Source organism: Nyctereutes procyonoides, unplaced genomic scaffold, assembly GCF_905146905.1.
Source record: "Nyctereutes procyonoides isolate TBG_1078 unplaced genomic scaffold, NYPRO_anot_genome, whole genome shotgun sequence".
Lineage (NCBI taxonomy): Eukaryota > Metazoa > Chordata > Mammalia > Carnivora > Canidae > Nyctereutes > Nyctereutes procyonoides.
This window is the reverse complement of record NW_026575135.1, coordinates 51,328,620-51,341,299: the sequence shown is the minus strand read 5'-3', so window position 1 is coordinate 51,341,299 and position 12,680 is coordinate 51,328,620. Positions and strand designations below refer to the sequence as shown.

Genomic DNA, 12,680 nt, shown 5'->3' with positions numbered 1-12,680 from the left:
CAAGCACCTTGAGGCCCGAGACTCAGGTCGTGCTTATGTACATTACCACAGTACCCAGCCCGGGGTTACCTAGGTGGGTTGTTTTGTTTTGTTTTCTTTTTAAATTTAGATAGACCTAGGTATATTTTGAATACATGAGGTCCCTTGATGGGTTCAGCATAGATGATCTTAGCCAGTGCCCTTAGCCCCAGGGAGTTGTATTTTTCATCTGTTTGTCTCCTACAGGTTATTACCTAAAATCCTTTCTCACTAGGGACTTAACCCCCTCCCTCATTTCTTGCTTTTGGACACAGATGGTTCCTAATGGTGACTGGTATTTTTGGCCGCTAAGTAGTTGTGTATGAGGGATGATCTGTGATGGCATGGTGCACTTCCCAAAAGAACAGCATTGATTGTCTTTGTTCAGCTTGCAGTTTTGAAGTATCAGAGAAGGAAATGGGCCACTTGTGGTATCTGTAGTAAATTGCATCAATAATGAGAGGCTGAAGTTAACACTTAGGATTTTGGCTTCACAGCTTCGGCTACCCACAGTTTTGTCTTTTGTGAATTTTGGTATCCTGAGAGCCCATGGCAGATTCTTCCAAGCTTCCAGAAAGTGTAATGCTGGGAGACTAGCACAGACCTGTTTACCGCTATCAATTAGGTGTTCATTTTTGTTTTAATCCCAGGTCCTTTTTTTTTTCTTTCCCTTTTTCTATGACCACTGGTCTAGCACTCTTGGCCAACTTTAAAAAAAAAAATAACTTCCTGGTGTTCTAGGTAGAAAAGTTTATAAATTCATTGAATACATTTTTTGGGAATTATTTATACAAATATTAAGTGAAAAATGTTACTTTAAGGTCATTCTGTATACAGATAACTTTTTCTAAAAGATTTTATTTACTTGAGAGAGGGAGAGAGAGCATGAGCAGAGGGAGGGATATAGGGAGGGGGATAAGAAGACTCCCATTGAATGATGCGATGATGGATGATGCGACACGGGGCTCAATCCCAGGACCCGGAAATCATGACCTGAGGCAGAGGTCAGATGCTTAACTGTTGGAGCCACCTAGGTGCCCCTGTATATAGGTAACTCTTAATGTTGCGTTATTTACTTGAAATGTAGCCAAATCATTTGTTTCTGTGAGTTTGGAGAATCACAAAAGTTTTTGTGAACCAAGGAGTGTTTGAGCATCCAGTAGGTGATGGTAGGTCTCTCTTGGGGTCCTGGGAGGTAATATAGGCCAGTTTGGTCATGGTGGAAACAGGGAAGTTAAGCAACCTGCTCAGACTTGACTGAGGAAGGAGGCAGTAGTCTCCTTCCCAGGCCAGGCTTCCTGCCCTAAGGCCAAAGCTCTTGTCTAACACGGATCTGTATTTCGAAGGGTTGTGGAATAATTCAAGATGTGGATGGGCTTCCTGTTTCGGAATATCTTAGACTTTTGAATGACCAACTCTGCTGTTGAGTTCAAAATCAAGTCTGTTTCTTCATTTAGGATAAAATGCCTATTTTGGAGGGCCTAAAGGAGGCTACATGTTCTTTGTGTATTTTGAAGAAAAGAGAAGCTAGGTATTGTTTGGATTTTGACCTGTAAATTACTGCATGGTTCTCCATGCCTTGCCCTGATAACAGTCATTTATAATACTTGTTCATTCAGTTATTGGCCCTAAGTCGACTACAGCTTGGAAGGGGGAAGTCATTTCCAGAAAGAAGGTCTATAGAGTTAAAGCTAAAAACTTTACTTGGCAAATTAGAACTCTATGTAAGAGGATAAACTTGTCCTGCACCGAGAGACGCCAGCTTTCTGAGCCACTGACCATACAGCGGTGGATAGAGATGTGTAGAAGAGAGGGCATTTGTAATTCTGGATGTCTTAAAGTGTGGTTCTACTATGTAAGCTCGAGAACAAGTTTCTTCAGTCTTCCTATTTATTTACAACTGCAAGGTTTCAGTTGAAGGGTTTAACATGTATGCATTACTTGCATACCCCATGGACCTCAGCCAGGCCTTTCTCATTCCTCTGGGAATGACAGCACCCTGTTACATCTGTGTAGTATGTTTAATTTGTTAATAAACTACATTTTTTTTCTGATGGCATAGTATGTTTTATAATTTGGAAAGCACAAAAAAAGTACAAAGAAGAAAAATGTACCTGTAATCTTTCTGCTTGCTTAAAAAGCAGTATGTGTGAATCTATAACTTCTATGTATGTATGTATGTATCTATATAGGTTTGGGGTCATAGTGTAGATGTATTTTGCTCACTTTTTTTCCTTCATGTATAGTGAACATTTTTCTCTGTCAAAAAATATTTTACTTCATGACTTTTATTGATGGGATATATATATGTGTGTGTGTTTGTGTGTGTGTATATATATAGTGGGATGTATATTTATACGTATTTTTTCTTTGTCTCTCTCTCTCTTTCTCTATTCCATTGGACGGAAAGGCCATATGTAATTTAACCAGTACTTTTCTGCAGTAATCCACCATTTCACAGATTTCACAGATGAGGCTTTGTGACCCTACCTTTTCTAAATGATCCATATTCATGCTGCCAGTTGGTTACAAAAGTATCAGGGAGTCTTACCAGGTTGTTCTTAGGTTAAAGATATTCAGGGTCTTGATGCCCTTGGAGATCAGCCATAGGTCCAGTTACTTTTTTTTTTTTTTTAAAGTAAATAGAAATCATCACCTAGATTGATCTCCTGAAGCTAAAAAATCAAGCCCTTTCAAGTTACTTGAGAAGGTCAGAAGGAAAATGTTATGTTACAGGGCTTTGTAGCTACCATTCTCACAGCTCAGTGGAATGATGTAGGGAATATTTTCATAGAAATGTTTCTCTTTTAGAGATGTTTTTCAGATAAAGAAGGCTTGTTTAATTCGGGAAGAGTTATTTCATAGGAAATTAAATCTTTGTAAATCCTTTATCACATTTCCACACTTGCCAGTTCTCTAGCAAATGATGGCTTTCAAATGGTTCAGGAATAGTTTCTTAAAAGGAAACAATTCCATGTTTTATACATACTCATTTTTTAATTTTTGAGTTGGTTAGGTAAGAAAAACTTGTGCTTTCTCCCTGTCGTTGTCTATGGGTGATATTAGCAGTTTTAAAACTCAGAATGGTAAATACTTGTAGTGATTTTTTTTTTTTAATTTTACCTGATGAGAATGTTTTCTTGGGTGTGATGAATGACTCCAAAGAACTTTAAAAACACAGCCAGTGATGTTGGCCAGGTGCTGGAGAGTTGCTGCTGCATAGAGATCAGTAATTGTTACATCTTGGTTTGGTATGCCTGGTGGTGTCTAATCATGTTGTGTTCTTGGGAACCATGAAAGAATTTTCTTTTTAAGTCTTCGTGCATCATTTTTCTGACATTGATCAAAGTTTGGAAAACCAGTATTATGTATGTAGCCAGGGCATTCATAACTGTCTTACATTCTTAATCTTTTGGCTATTTGGTTGAAATATATCTATGCTTTTTAGATAATGAAAGCATAATATCCTTTAACCTATAACTGCAGAGTTAAAATGAATTTTATGTGAAATATTTAGTTGTGGACCACATCTTCAGCTTTTTATATGCCACAGTGGTCTTGTTTTTTTCCCTTCCATTGTCTGATAGTGAGGTCATTTTCAGTCCTCTGAGAAATTCTATTCCCAGCCAGATGCGGCTCATATATTAAAAGTAGCACCTGTGGCTAATATCACAGCAGCTTACCATAAATTTACATGGTAACTAGGATTATATCTGTCAAGACTGTTAAAAAACATCTAGATTTAATTTGATTTCCAGTATTGTAGGAGCTATCCAACATTTTGCTTCATAACTATATTTTAAAAGTTAAAAATCACTCCATTGTTAAGTTTTATAGCACTCCTAGTGCCCATTAAGTTGATTTGTTCAATGGAGGTCAGAGTAAAGCAACTTGGCTACATTAAGATCGGAAACCAACCCATTTGTGACAAATTTAGCCCTTTCGTGTGAATCTTCTCAACGTCTCTGCATTGATTGGATTCAGGTGTAGCTTATGTCAGTAGCATTTAACCTCAAAAGAATGAGCAGTGTGATTGGGTTGTTGTAAATTATGGAGCATTTTGCCTTCCCTTGTGTGAACGTAACTGTTGACTCTGCTGCCCATGCCTGACTGCTCCACGGCATCTGCTTAGAAATGAGTAGTTTGGTTTTACAGACATCTTGGAAAATTGGGGTGCATGCCCTCACCCCTTTCCCTCCTTTATGTGACCCTTCTAAGCTGTTTTATTCCCCATTATCCTTTGAGTCATCTCCCACATGTTATGATTTGTACACCTGCAGTTCTAAAATTATTTTGGGGTGTTGTTATATCATGTTGTTCACCAGCTTTCCAGCATTTATGGATACAATAATGATTCACTGTAAATCAAAATAATTTACAAGTTACAGATAATCTACTCCTACAAATAAGAATTGAATGATTAATTTCTTTGGCATCCTCCCATTTGAACGTGAGTCCTTAAAAAGAAACCAGTAACATATTTCTTTGGATTCGTGAAAACTAACTTATAGTCCAGAACTGAATGAAAGCATAAGTTCAGCTTTCTGGACATTCTGTATTTTGACATGTAAACAAATATAAGCTAATTAAGATATAATCAGCGTCTATGAGCAGTCGTCTTGCTCCTGAGAGAGTCCTTAGGGTTGATCCCATGGGTGAGGCAGCCTGCAGGACCTCAGGACTGGGTTCATAACCCTGAGTGGGCATACCCATGTTAGATTGGAGCTCAGTGTGGAGGCATCTCTGCCTTGCTGATCATGCTTCTGGAGGGACCTTTGCAAGCTTCTTTGAGCCTGAGCCTCACCAAAGGGAATGGTAGCCTAGAATAAGGTGGTAGTGCATGGAAGAAATAATTTGGAGTGAGGCTAAAATTACATACATTGAGTGTGTTACCTGGTGTAATTAATCACTTAACAGTATAAAAAATTTCCATAATGAGCAGTTTGGAGCCTTGTAAAATATTTTGTTGGTAAATCATGACATCATTGTCCACTTCTAGGTTAACTTGGGCAGCTGCCCTCTCCCCCCCTCTGCCCTTGTGACCCTGGATTGCCAGTGCAGTGTCCACTCAGAGGTATGTGGAAAAGAGGGGTGAAGATGGAAGATGGGTGTGCCCAGCACCAGTTTCTGACCCAGACTTTCTCAGTTGTTTACTCTTCTACCTCCTTTCTTACCAGGTCTTCACAGTTGGCCTTTCTGTCCTCTCCTACCACACTGTGGGCTCCTAGGGGGACAGGGACAGTGTCACGGGGCCCAGAGTCTGGAAAGGTGCTTGGTACAGAGCACCAGATTGGTATACATGCATATCCTGTATTTTCAGGGACAGACTGTTCAGGAGATGCCAAATATTCCTGTTACGTTAAAGGATTCAGATCCTGTACAGAAAGTGGAAACATGAGAGATTTTGCTGGCCACAATTAGTTTTTCTCCTCCATCTTCCATTGCAGTTAGAAGCATATGTGTGGTTTTGTTTTTAAATGTATCAGTTGAGGACAGCCCCGGTGGCACAGCGGTTTAGCGCCACCTGAAGCCCGGGGTGTGATCCTGGAGACCCGGGATCGAGTCCCATGTCGGGCTCCCTGCATGGAGTCTGCTTCTCCCTCTGCCTGTGTCTCTGCCTCTCTCTCTCTCTCTGAATGAATGAATGAATGAATGAATGAATAAATAAATAAATAAATAAATAAATGTGTCAGTTGATGTTCTGGAGGAGATAGGAATCATGAGAGTGCTGGCCATGCAATGGGTCTGCCTTGCCGCATTAGCCTTTTTCAGGATCCCAAGGTTTAGCCTACAGAGGGCCCAGCAGCCGCATCTGTCCAGCTACCAAAGACACAGCCTTAGAAGGTTGATTTTGAGAACAAAAATAAAATGTATTTTAGAAGACCTGCTTATTTTCAAAGAGAAGTATTATTTCCCCTTAACTCAGAAATGAGTTAAATCCTAAAATAATCACTGAAGTGCCCAGTGCCAGCTTTTATCACTCATTAATACTCTGTTACTGTAATTGGTTTAGATATGGTAGAAATGGCTAATTTAAAGTCAAATGGGCCAACTTTTATAGCACAAAATATGTATAAAGCACTTTTGCATACACTGGCTCATAAAACATGTTTACTTTGGTTCTTTCATTAATAACATCTCACATTGAGAAATGAAAACTGTGGTACTTAACTGCATTTTAGAATTTTGTTTTAAGCCATGCAAAACAGCATTGTATAATTGTTTTTTCAGATGATAGTATATATGAGTATATATGAGTAAAGTTTATATTTCTAGTAATGAAATCCTCACTTGGCAAATTTTGACTGTTGTTATATAGTTGGTGTTGGATGGACAAACAGATTTTACGTGAAACATTTTTTCATTCATTATACAAGCAAACATTTTTTTTAACTGCATGCAACTTTTCCTTCACCAAATTCTTAAAAAATAAGTTTACCTTTAAAAATCCAAAACTTTGGTATAGTGAGTCTATGTTATATACATCTAATATTGTAATACTCTGGGTCTGTAATTAAGAATGGGCTCTGCTGACCAGTGTTGGGAAGAGGCACAGAAGAAAGTTAGAATACCTTACCTATTTACAAATTAACCATTACCTGCCAAAAGCACATCAGACCCACACAGCGGACATCCGCTAATCCAGTGGTTAGCCGTTCCGGGCTCTAATGCACACTGTTTTACACGTTAACGGTTTTGAAGTTCCAGGCCAGAGCTGACCTTTCACATGTGCTCCGTTCACAGTAGGAATCTCCACTCACTGCTTCCTGTCAGACTGGATTATGGTGACACAGCCCAGGGCTCACTTTGGCTGCAATTAAGTTTTTGATCAGAATTATTTCGTTCACAAACAATCACATTTGGTAAAATGTTACATCTGCCCTGAAAACCACTGGCAGCCTCTCAGTTTATCAGTGTGATGTGACTGTAATTCTTCATTCGTTTTTCATAAAATGGCAAACCATCTTCTACATGTTTTTTTTTTTTTTCTTTTGCCAGTCTCTGCCTTTCATTTCTTTGGGCTTGGAAGGAAACTATATCTTGAAATAAGTATAGATCTACCCGTAGACTTTGGGAATTTGAATGGAATTGTCTTTGGTGCAGAACAAAATTATCCAATTGAGCCAAGATTCAAACATTATTTCCGAAAATTGTTAGTGGTGGTTCTGTTTCTCACACAAGGAAACGTTTTAGCTTTGGGAGTGTGGGGGTTCGAGGTTTTGCTTCTTGGTCTGCAGTTCTGTAGCCTCTCTGCCTACCGTGTTGCTGCCTTGCAGTATTTATCGTCATGCGCATCTCGGGCTTTGTCACTCTGGTCACTGCCTTGGGTACCAGATATGAAACCGGCTGTGGCTCTGTTAGCCGCCCCCCATGTGGTGCTTTGACTAGCTTCTAAAAGTGATTTTCTCACTGAGAAGTGGCAGCAGAGGTACTCTGAGGTCGCTTTTTCACTGGCTACGTAGCCTCTGTAATATGGTGTGGCTCTCAGCGACACTGAGTTTCAGAGCCGATTTTCACTGTTGAGTGTCATCACCCTTTGGAGCAGAGACCGTTACATGGTGGTTTTGTGGGTTGGGTGGGACACTTGAGGAGCACAGGGTTGGAGTTTGGATTGGAGTTTGGGTAAAGGAAATGAACCTCTGACTTAATTTTGTGCAAATAGAGGCTGGGAAGCTGGTGCTGAGGTGGTGCTGTGCAGAGGAAGGGACAGAGTTAGCAGGTTGTGAAGTTAGGAATGCTTGAATGCTGTCTGAAATTCAAGCATTAGGTTTAGAAAATTCAATTGCTTTTAATGTATATGTAGAATGGTATTAAAGGAACTTATTACCAGGTTTTAAGTTATTGAGTTAAAACCCAAATCATTTCCCATTTGCTTTGGTGGGACCAAACTTACTCATTACTAACTAATAAACTTACAAGTGGCAACAGAAAGGTGTTGCATCAAAAAAATATGTTTACCTTTAATTTTTTAAGATTCTCAATGAAGTAGGGCCTATATATACTTGTGAAAGCCCAAGACTTTATTTAAAGGGACTGTAAATATTAGATATATTCATGTAACCATCATCTTCTCTATTGTCAATGGTGAGCGGATTTTTTTAAGCTAATCCATTTTTTTTTTAGTAGAGGACCAGGGGGAGGGAGGAGGGAAAGAAAGAGAGACTCTTAACCAGGCTCCATGCCCAGTGCAGAGCCTGATGTGGGGGCCTGGTTTCACAACCCTGAGATCAAGAGCTGCAATCAAGAGTTCGGTATACAAAGGACTGAGACGTGCATGCACCTCAGGTTAAATCCATTCTTACAGTGTTAGTCTTTAAAGAAACACCATATTTGAAATATATCTGACTATATTTACTGTTTAAAGGAAATACATTTAAAGAAAGTGCTGAATAGTACTGAATTTCAAGGGAAAACACCAACCTAGAATCTTCTCTTTTAGTTATCATTGGTCAGTAATACTCTGCCTTCTTAGAATGTGGTATACAAACAGACAGTGGCCAGACAGGATTTCTAACTTAATTATAAGCTTATGTTAATAACGGTCATTGATTTTCTTATTTTCAACTTTTTCGTCTGAGACTGTGGAATTTTTAGAACTTTATATCCATAACCTGTTATGCCCATGTAATAATGTGTGTGGGTCATCTGCTGAGTTAAAGGAAGCTTCATCATCTTTGAAGGAGGTTTTAACTGAAATTTGAGGCAGTCAGGAGAAAGTAATGCAAAGTGCCTCACCTCAGTCTATGCTAAAAAAGCAGTGACTGCAGAAATCCTCTGCAGCACCCACCATGTGTGGACATGATCTCCAGGCCCAAAGCCTTCACTGCATCTAAGGAAGGCAACAGATGAAACACTTAAGAAGGTTCAAAAGTGCTCTTTCTGGAAAGGCTGGGACAGATAATTGTGACTTGGTGTCCGCTCTCCTAGTATATGAAACTGAAAGATAAATGGGATACTTAACTACCTTAAAGTTTTACTAGCTCATATAAAAACACTTCTGAGATCCAAAGTAGATCATTTATGCCAAAGAACTCTAGACTGTTTCCTAAGTACCATGAAAAAAAAAACAAACCCTTACTTCCTAAATAGTATGATTACTGGCTGAAGGAGACTCCAAGTCTGTGCTCTGAGAAGAATCTTAATAATCTTCTTCTTCGGGATCCCTGGGTGGCGCAGCGGTTTGGCGCCTGCCTTTGGCCCAGGGCGCGATCCTGGAGACCCGGGATCGAGTCCCACGTCGGGCTCCCGGTGCATGGAGCCTGCTTCTCCCTCTGCCTGTGTCTCTGCCTCTCTCTCTCTCTCTCTCTGTGTGACTATCATAAATAAATAAAAATTAAAAAAAAATCGCTTTAAAAAATAACCTTCTTCTTCTTATTATTATTATCATCATCATCATCATCATCATCATAATCATCATCATCATCGAACACAGAGCTTATCTCTGTATTCTGGTCATCACATCACCCAGCAGGAGGAACCCTGCCATCATTGGTCTTCCCCCCTTACTGTTGCAGTGGGGAAGTCAAGGCTGGCAGGGAGGAATAAGTATCCAAGTTGGGAGTGCTAAGCCTATACCTCGAGCACACGTTCCCCTTTTCTGTTTCTGGACTTTGTGTATCACAGGACCATTTAGGCACTTTTCCATAACATTCTGTGTGGGCTCAGAAGGATTTAAAGTTAAAGCAGAACATCTCTTTAGTTGTTTAGTGGAGAAAATTAATTCAAACTAAAAATTGCAAGGCATGCTTTTCTGAGCCTTGAGGGTTTGGGCCAGTTAAGTGCTGCAGTCCCTGCCAGCCCCAACCCCATTGGTCTCATAAAACATGGCACTCTGGATCATACATGTCTTTCAGAACCTCCCCTGAATTTATTTCTGACCTCATGCCCACTCTCCACAATCACAGCTCAGCATATTTTTTGTATTTGAATTTGTAATTGCTCATAATTCTCAAGGTTTTGATGAAGAATATATCTCAGGGCAGGCAGGGCCCCCAAGTTTGCACTTGGTGCCTGAGGAAGATTAGGTGGAGCAAGACAATAATGGAGACTTTAACCTCATTATGGTCTACCAGTGTCATCATTTTGAAAGCCTAAGATGGAGATCATTTGATGTCTGTTGTACTCTTTTCTCTAAGCACTAAAGTCAGAGCTACATAATAGCAGTTTTGCTTCCTGACTGCTTGGCCTTTTCACAGCTGCTCAGCCAGTGGTTCTTTCCTGGAGAAACCAGAGCTGAGCGTGAAGGGTGAGTGGCAACTCACACATGTGGCTGGAAGAAATATTTGACAATAAGAACCTTGGTCTCAGAGAAGTCTACTGTGGGGATCTTTCCACAGCGTACTCTCCCTGCATATTGGAGGATTTGACGACAATGTCCCTGTTGTTTGAAGTTTGTTGGGTGGAGTGTTTGTTTTTACAGGTTCAATTGTCATGGTTTTGGCACAGTACTTGTGCTAATTGGTTGCTTTAATAGGTGCTCAGCTAAAGAGGACTTTATCATATTATCTAATGTTTTTACTGCGTGTTGAAAAAAAAGATTTAAAGAAAGATGTCTCAATTTTTCCATAGACCTCAAATTATACAGTTGGTCTTCTAGTTTTGCCCCTAAAACTCCACAATGTATTGATAGAGAATTCAAAGAGTCTTAATGTTCAGAAGGCTTGACTTAGAAAGACATATTTGGTATCCATGTCTCCAACGTGCTTGAATTGTGTACATGAAATAGTTTCTCAAAGAGAAGATGACGCATTCTCTCTGAGATTGTGTGGCTTCTAAAAAGAAGTAAAGAAGACCATGGAACTAACTGAAAAATGAGTAGGATGTTTTCATGTTCAGGGTACACAGTAAATGAATAGTACTATGACAGTTGAGGGGAAAGGCATAGGAAAAAATTTATAAAAGTTCTTCCTTTTTCTAAAGTTTTTGTTCTGTTTAATTTTTCTCTTGTATTAAACTTTGAAAGGGATGCCTGGGTGGCTCAGCGGTTGAGCATCTGCCTTTGGCTCAGGACATGATCCCACAGTCCCGGGATCGAGTCTCACATTGGGCTCCCTGCATGGAGCCAACTTCTCCCTCTGCCTCTGTCTCTTGCCTCTCTCTGTGTGTCTCTCATGAATAAATAAATAAAATATTTAAAAAAAAAACTTTGAAAGTAAAAACTATAGGAAACTTATTTTTGCTATCATTAACTTTTAGGTAAAGGAAATAAATGGAAAAAGTATAACCTGACCTCAGGGATTTGTCCTAGATATATACATGTGGGGGCTTTGGAGTTGGGCATACTTGGATTCGAATCCTAGCTTCACCTTTGATGAGATGTGTGATTCTGGACACATGACTTAGACTCTTGCAGCCTCAGTTCTCTTCTCTGTAAAATAAAAATGATCAACCTGCTAGATGGTGATGTGCTATCATTATTAGCTGCTGTTCTTTTTAATTGAACATTTCTGTGTGTGTGAAGGGACTGTGCTATGTGATTGGTACACATCACCTCCTGTAGTGTCCATAGGGAGTCTTAACCCAGCCAAGTGTTGTAGCTTGCTCAAGGTATGGGTATAGAACCCAGGTTTTGGATTCCTAGACTAATACTCTTCCATCTGCTTCTCACATAGTACTTTGTTTTTAAATGTTCTATTCCTCTGAAAATGAAATACAATTGTAAATAAATATCCATTCCCCCTGTTGATGGGCATTTATTTATTTATTTATTTAAAGATTTGATTGATTCATTAGAGACAGAGAGAGGCGTAGAGACACAGGCAGAGGGAGAAGCAGGCTACCTGCGGGGAGCCTGATGCAGGACTCTATTCTAGGACCCTGGGATCACAACCTGAGCCAAAGGCAGATGCTCAACCACTGAGCCACCCAGGTGCCCCTATTGATGGACATTTAGGTTCTTGGCACTGCTCATTATTACTGTCAGTTCTGTAACAAGCATCCTTATGTCTCCTTATGTACAGATGTGAGAGTTTCCTTAGGGTATAGATCTAAAAATGTAATTGCTAGGATAACTCTTTGGCATACAGATTAAAAAAAATGAAGATGCAGGATTGTGACAAGTCAAGGCTTGAGGACAGTCACATTGTAGCTCATTGGATAAGACTCTTCATCATCAGAGAACCGCATAGTGACCTAGAGCATTGTGAGCTGATTTTGAAGTGGTTCTAGAAGTGTGGGAAGATGTATAAACATAATGAAAACAAGAATTAGCTAGTGGGGTCTCAGTCCAAGGTGTGAGTGCTTTAAGGCAAAAGACCTACTTTTACCAGAACTTATTATTGATAGCACTAATTTGTAATGTCGCCAGTAATATTGCTTGTTTATAATCTGTCACCTTAAATTTTTACAAAATGCAGAATGTTAAATTCAAACCCATTACGGAATGTGTATTGTCTGAAAAATACTTTCTGTTTGATTTCACAAGATTTATTTTCCATTTAATTTCACAAATCAAAGGGCTCCAGGTTGTGACACAAATTGTATCTGTTTGCTGTGTTCATTCCTGTACACATCTTAGTGAAAAACTGTGCTGGTCAGGTTGGCTCAGGTTCTGCACATTCTGGAACTGGTGGAACTGGGTTAGGACGTTGCAGTGGCCACTCCAGTGGAACTGGGGTGGGGGACCCACATGCCTGGTGTCTGCTAATCCATCTCATCCCCTT

General features: G+C 39.8%; 1 protein-coding gene across 5 annotated transcripts in view; it reads left to right on the top strand.

Annotated features, from left to right (window-relative positions):
* Positions 1 to 12,680, top strand: part of PCBD2 (pterin-4 alpha-carbinolamine dehydratase 2) — a 63,543-nt gene that overhangs the window by 21,786 nt on the left and 29,077 nt on the right. For 3 of the 5 annotated variants that reach the window (XM_055302244.1, XM_055302242.1, XM_055302241.1), the window contains exon 3: positions 5,018 to 5,092. The exons of the other annotated variants lie outside the window; for them this stretch is intronic. In XM_055302244.1, the coding sequence (XP_055158219.1) occupies positions 5,018 to 5,092 (75 nt within the window). The remainder of the gene's footprint in view (positions 1 to 5,017; positions 5,093 to 12,680) is intronic. 5 annotated transcript variants of the gene reach the window in all.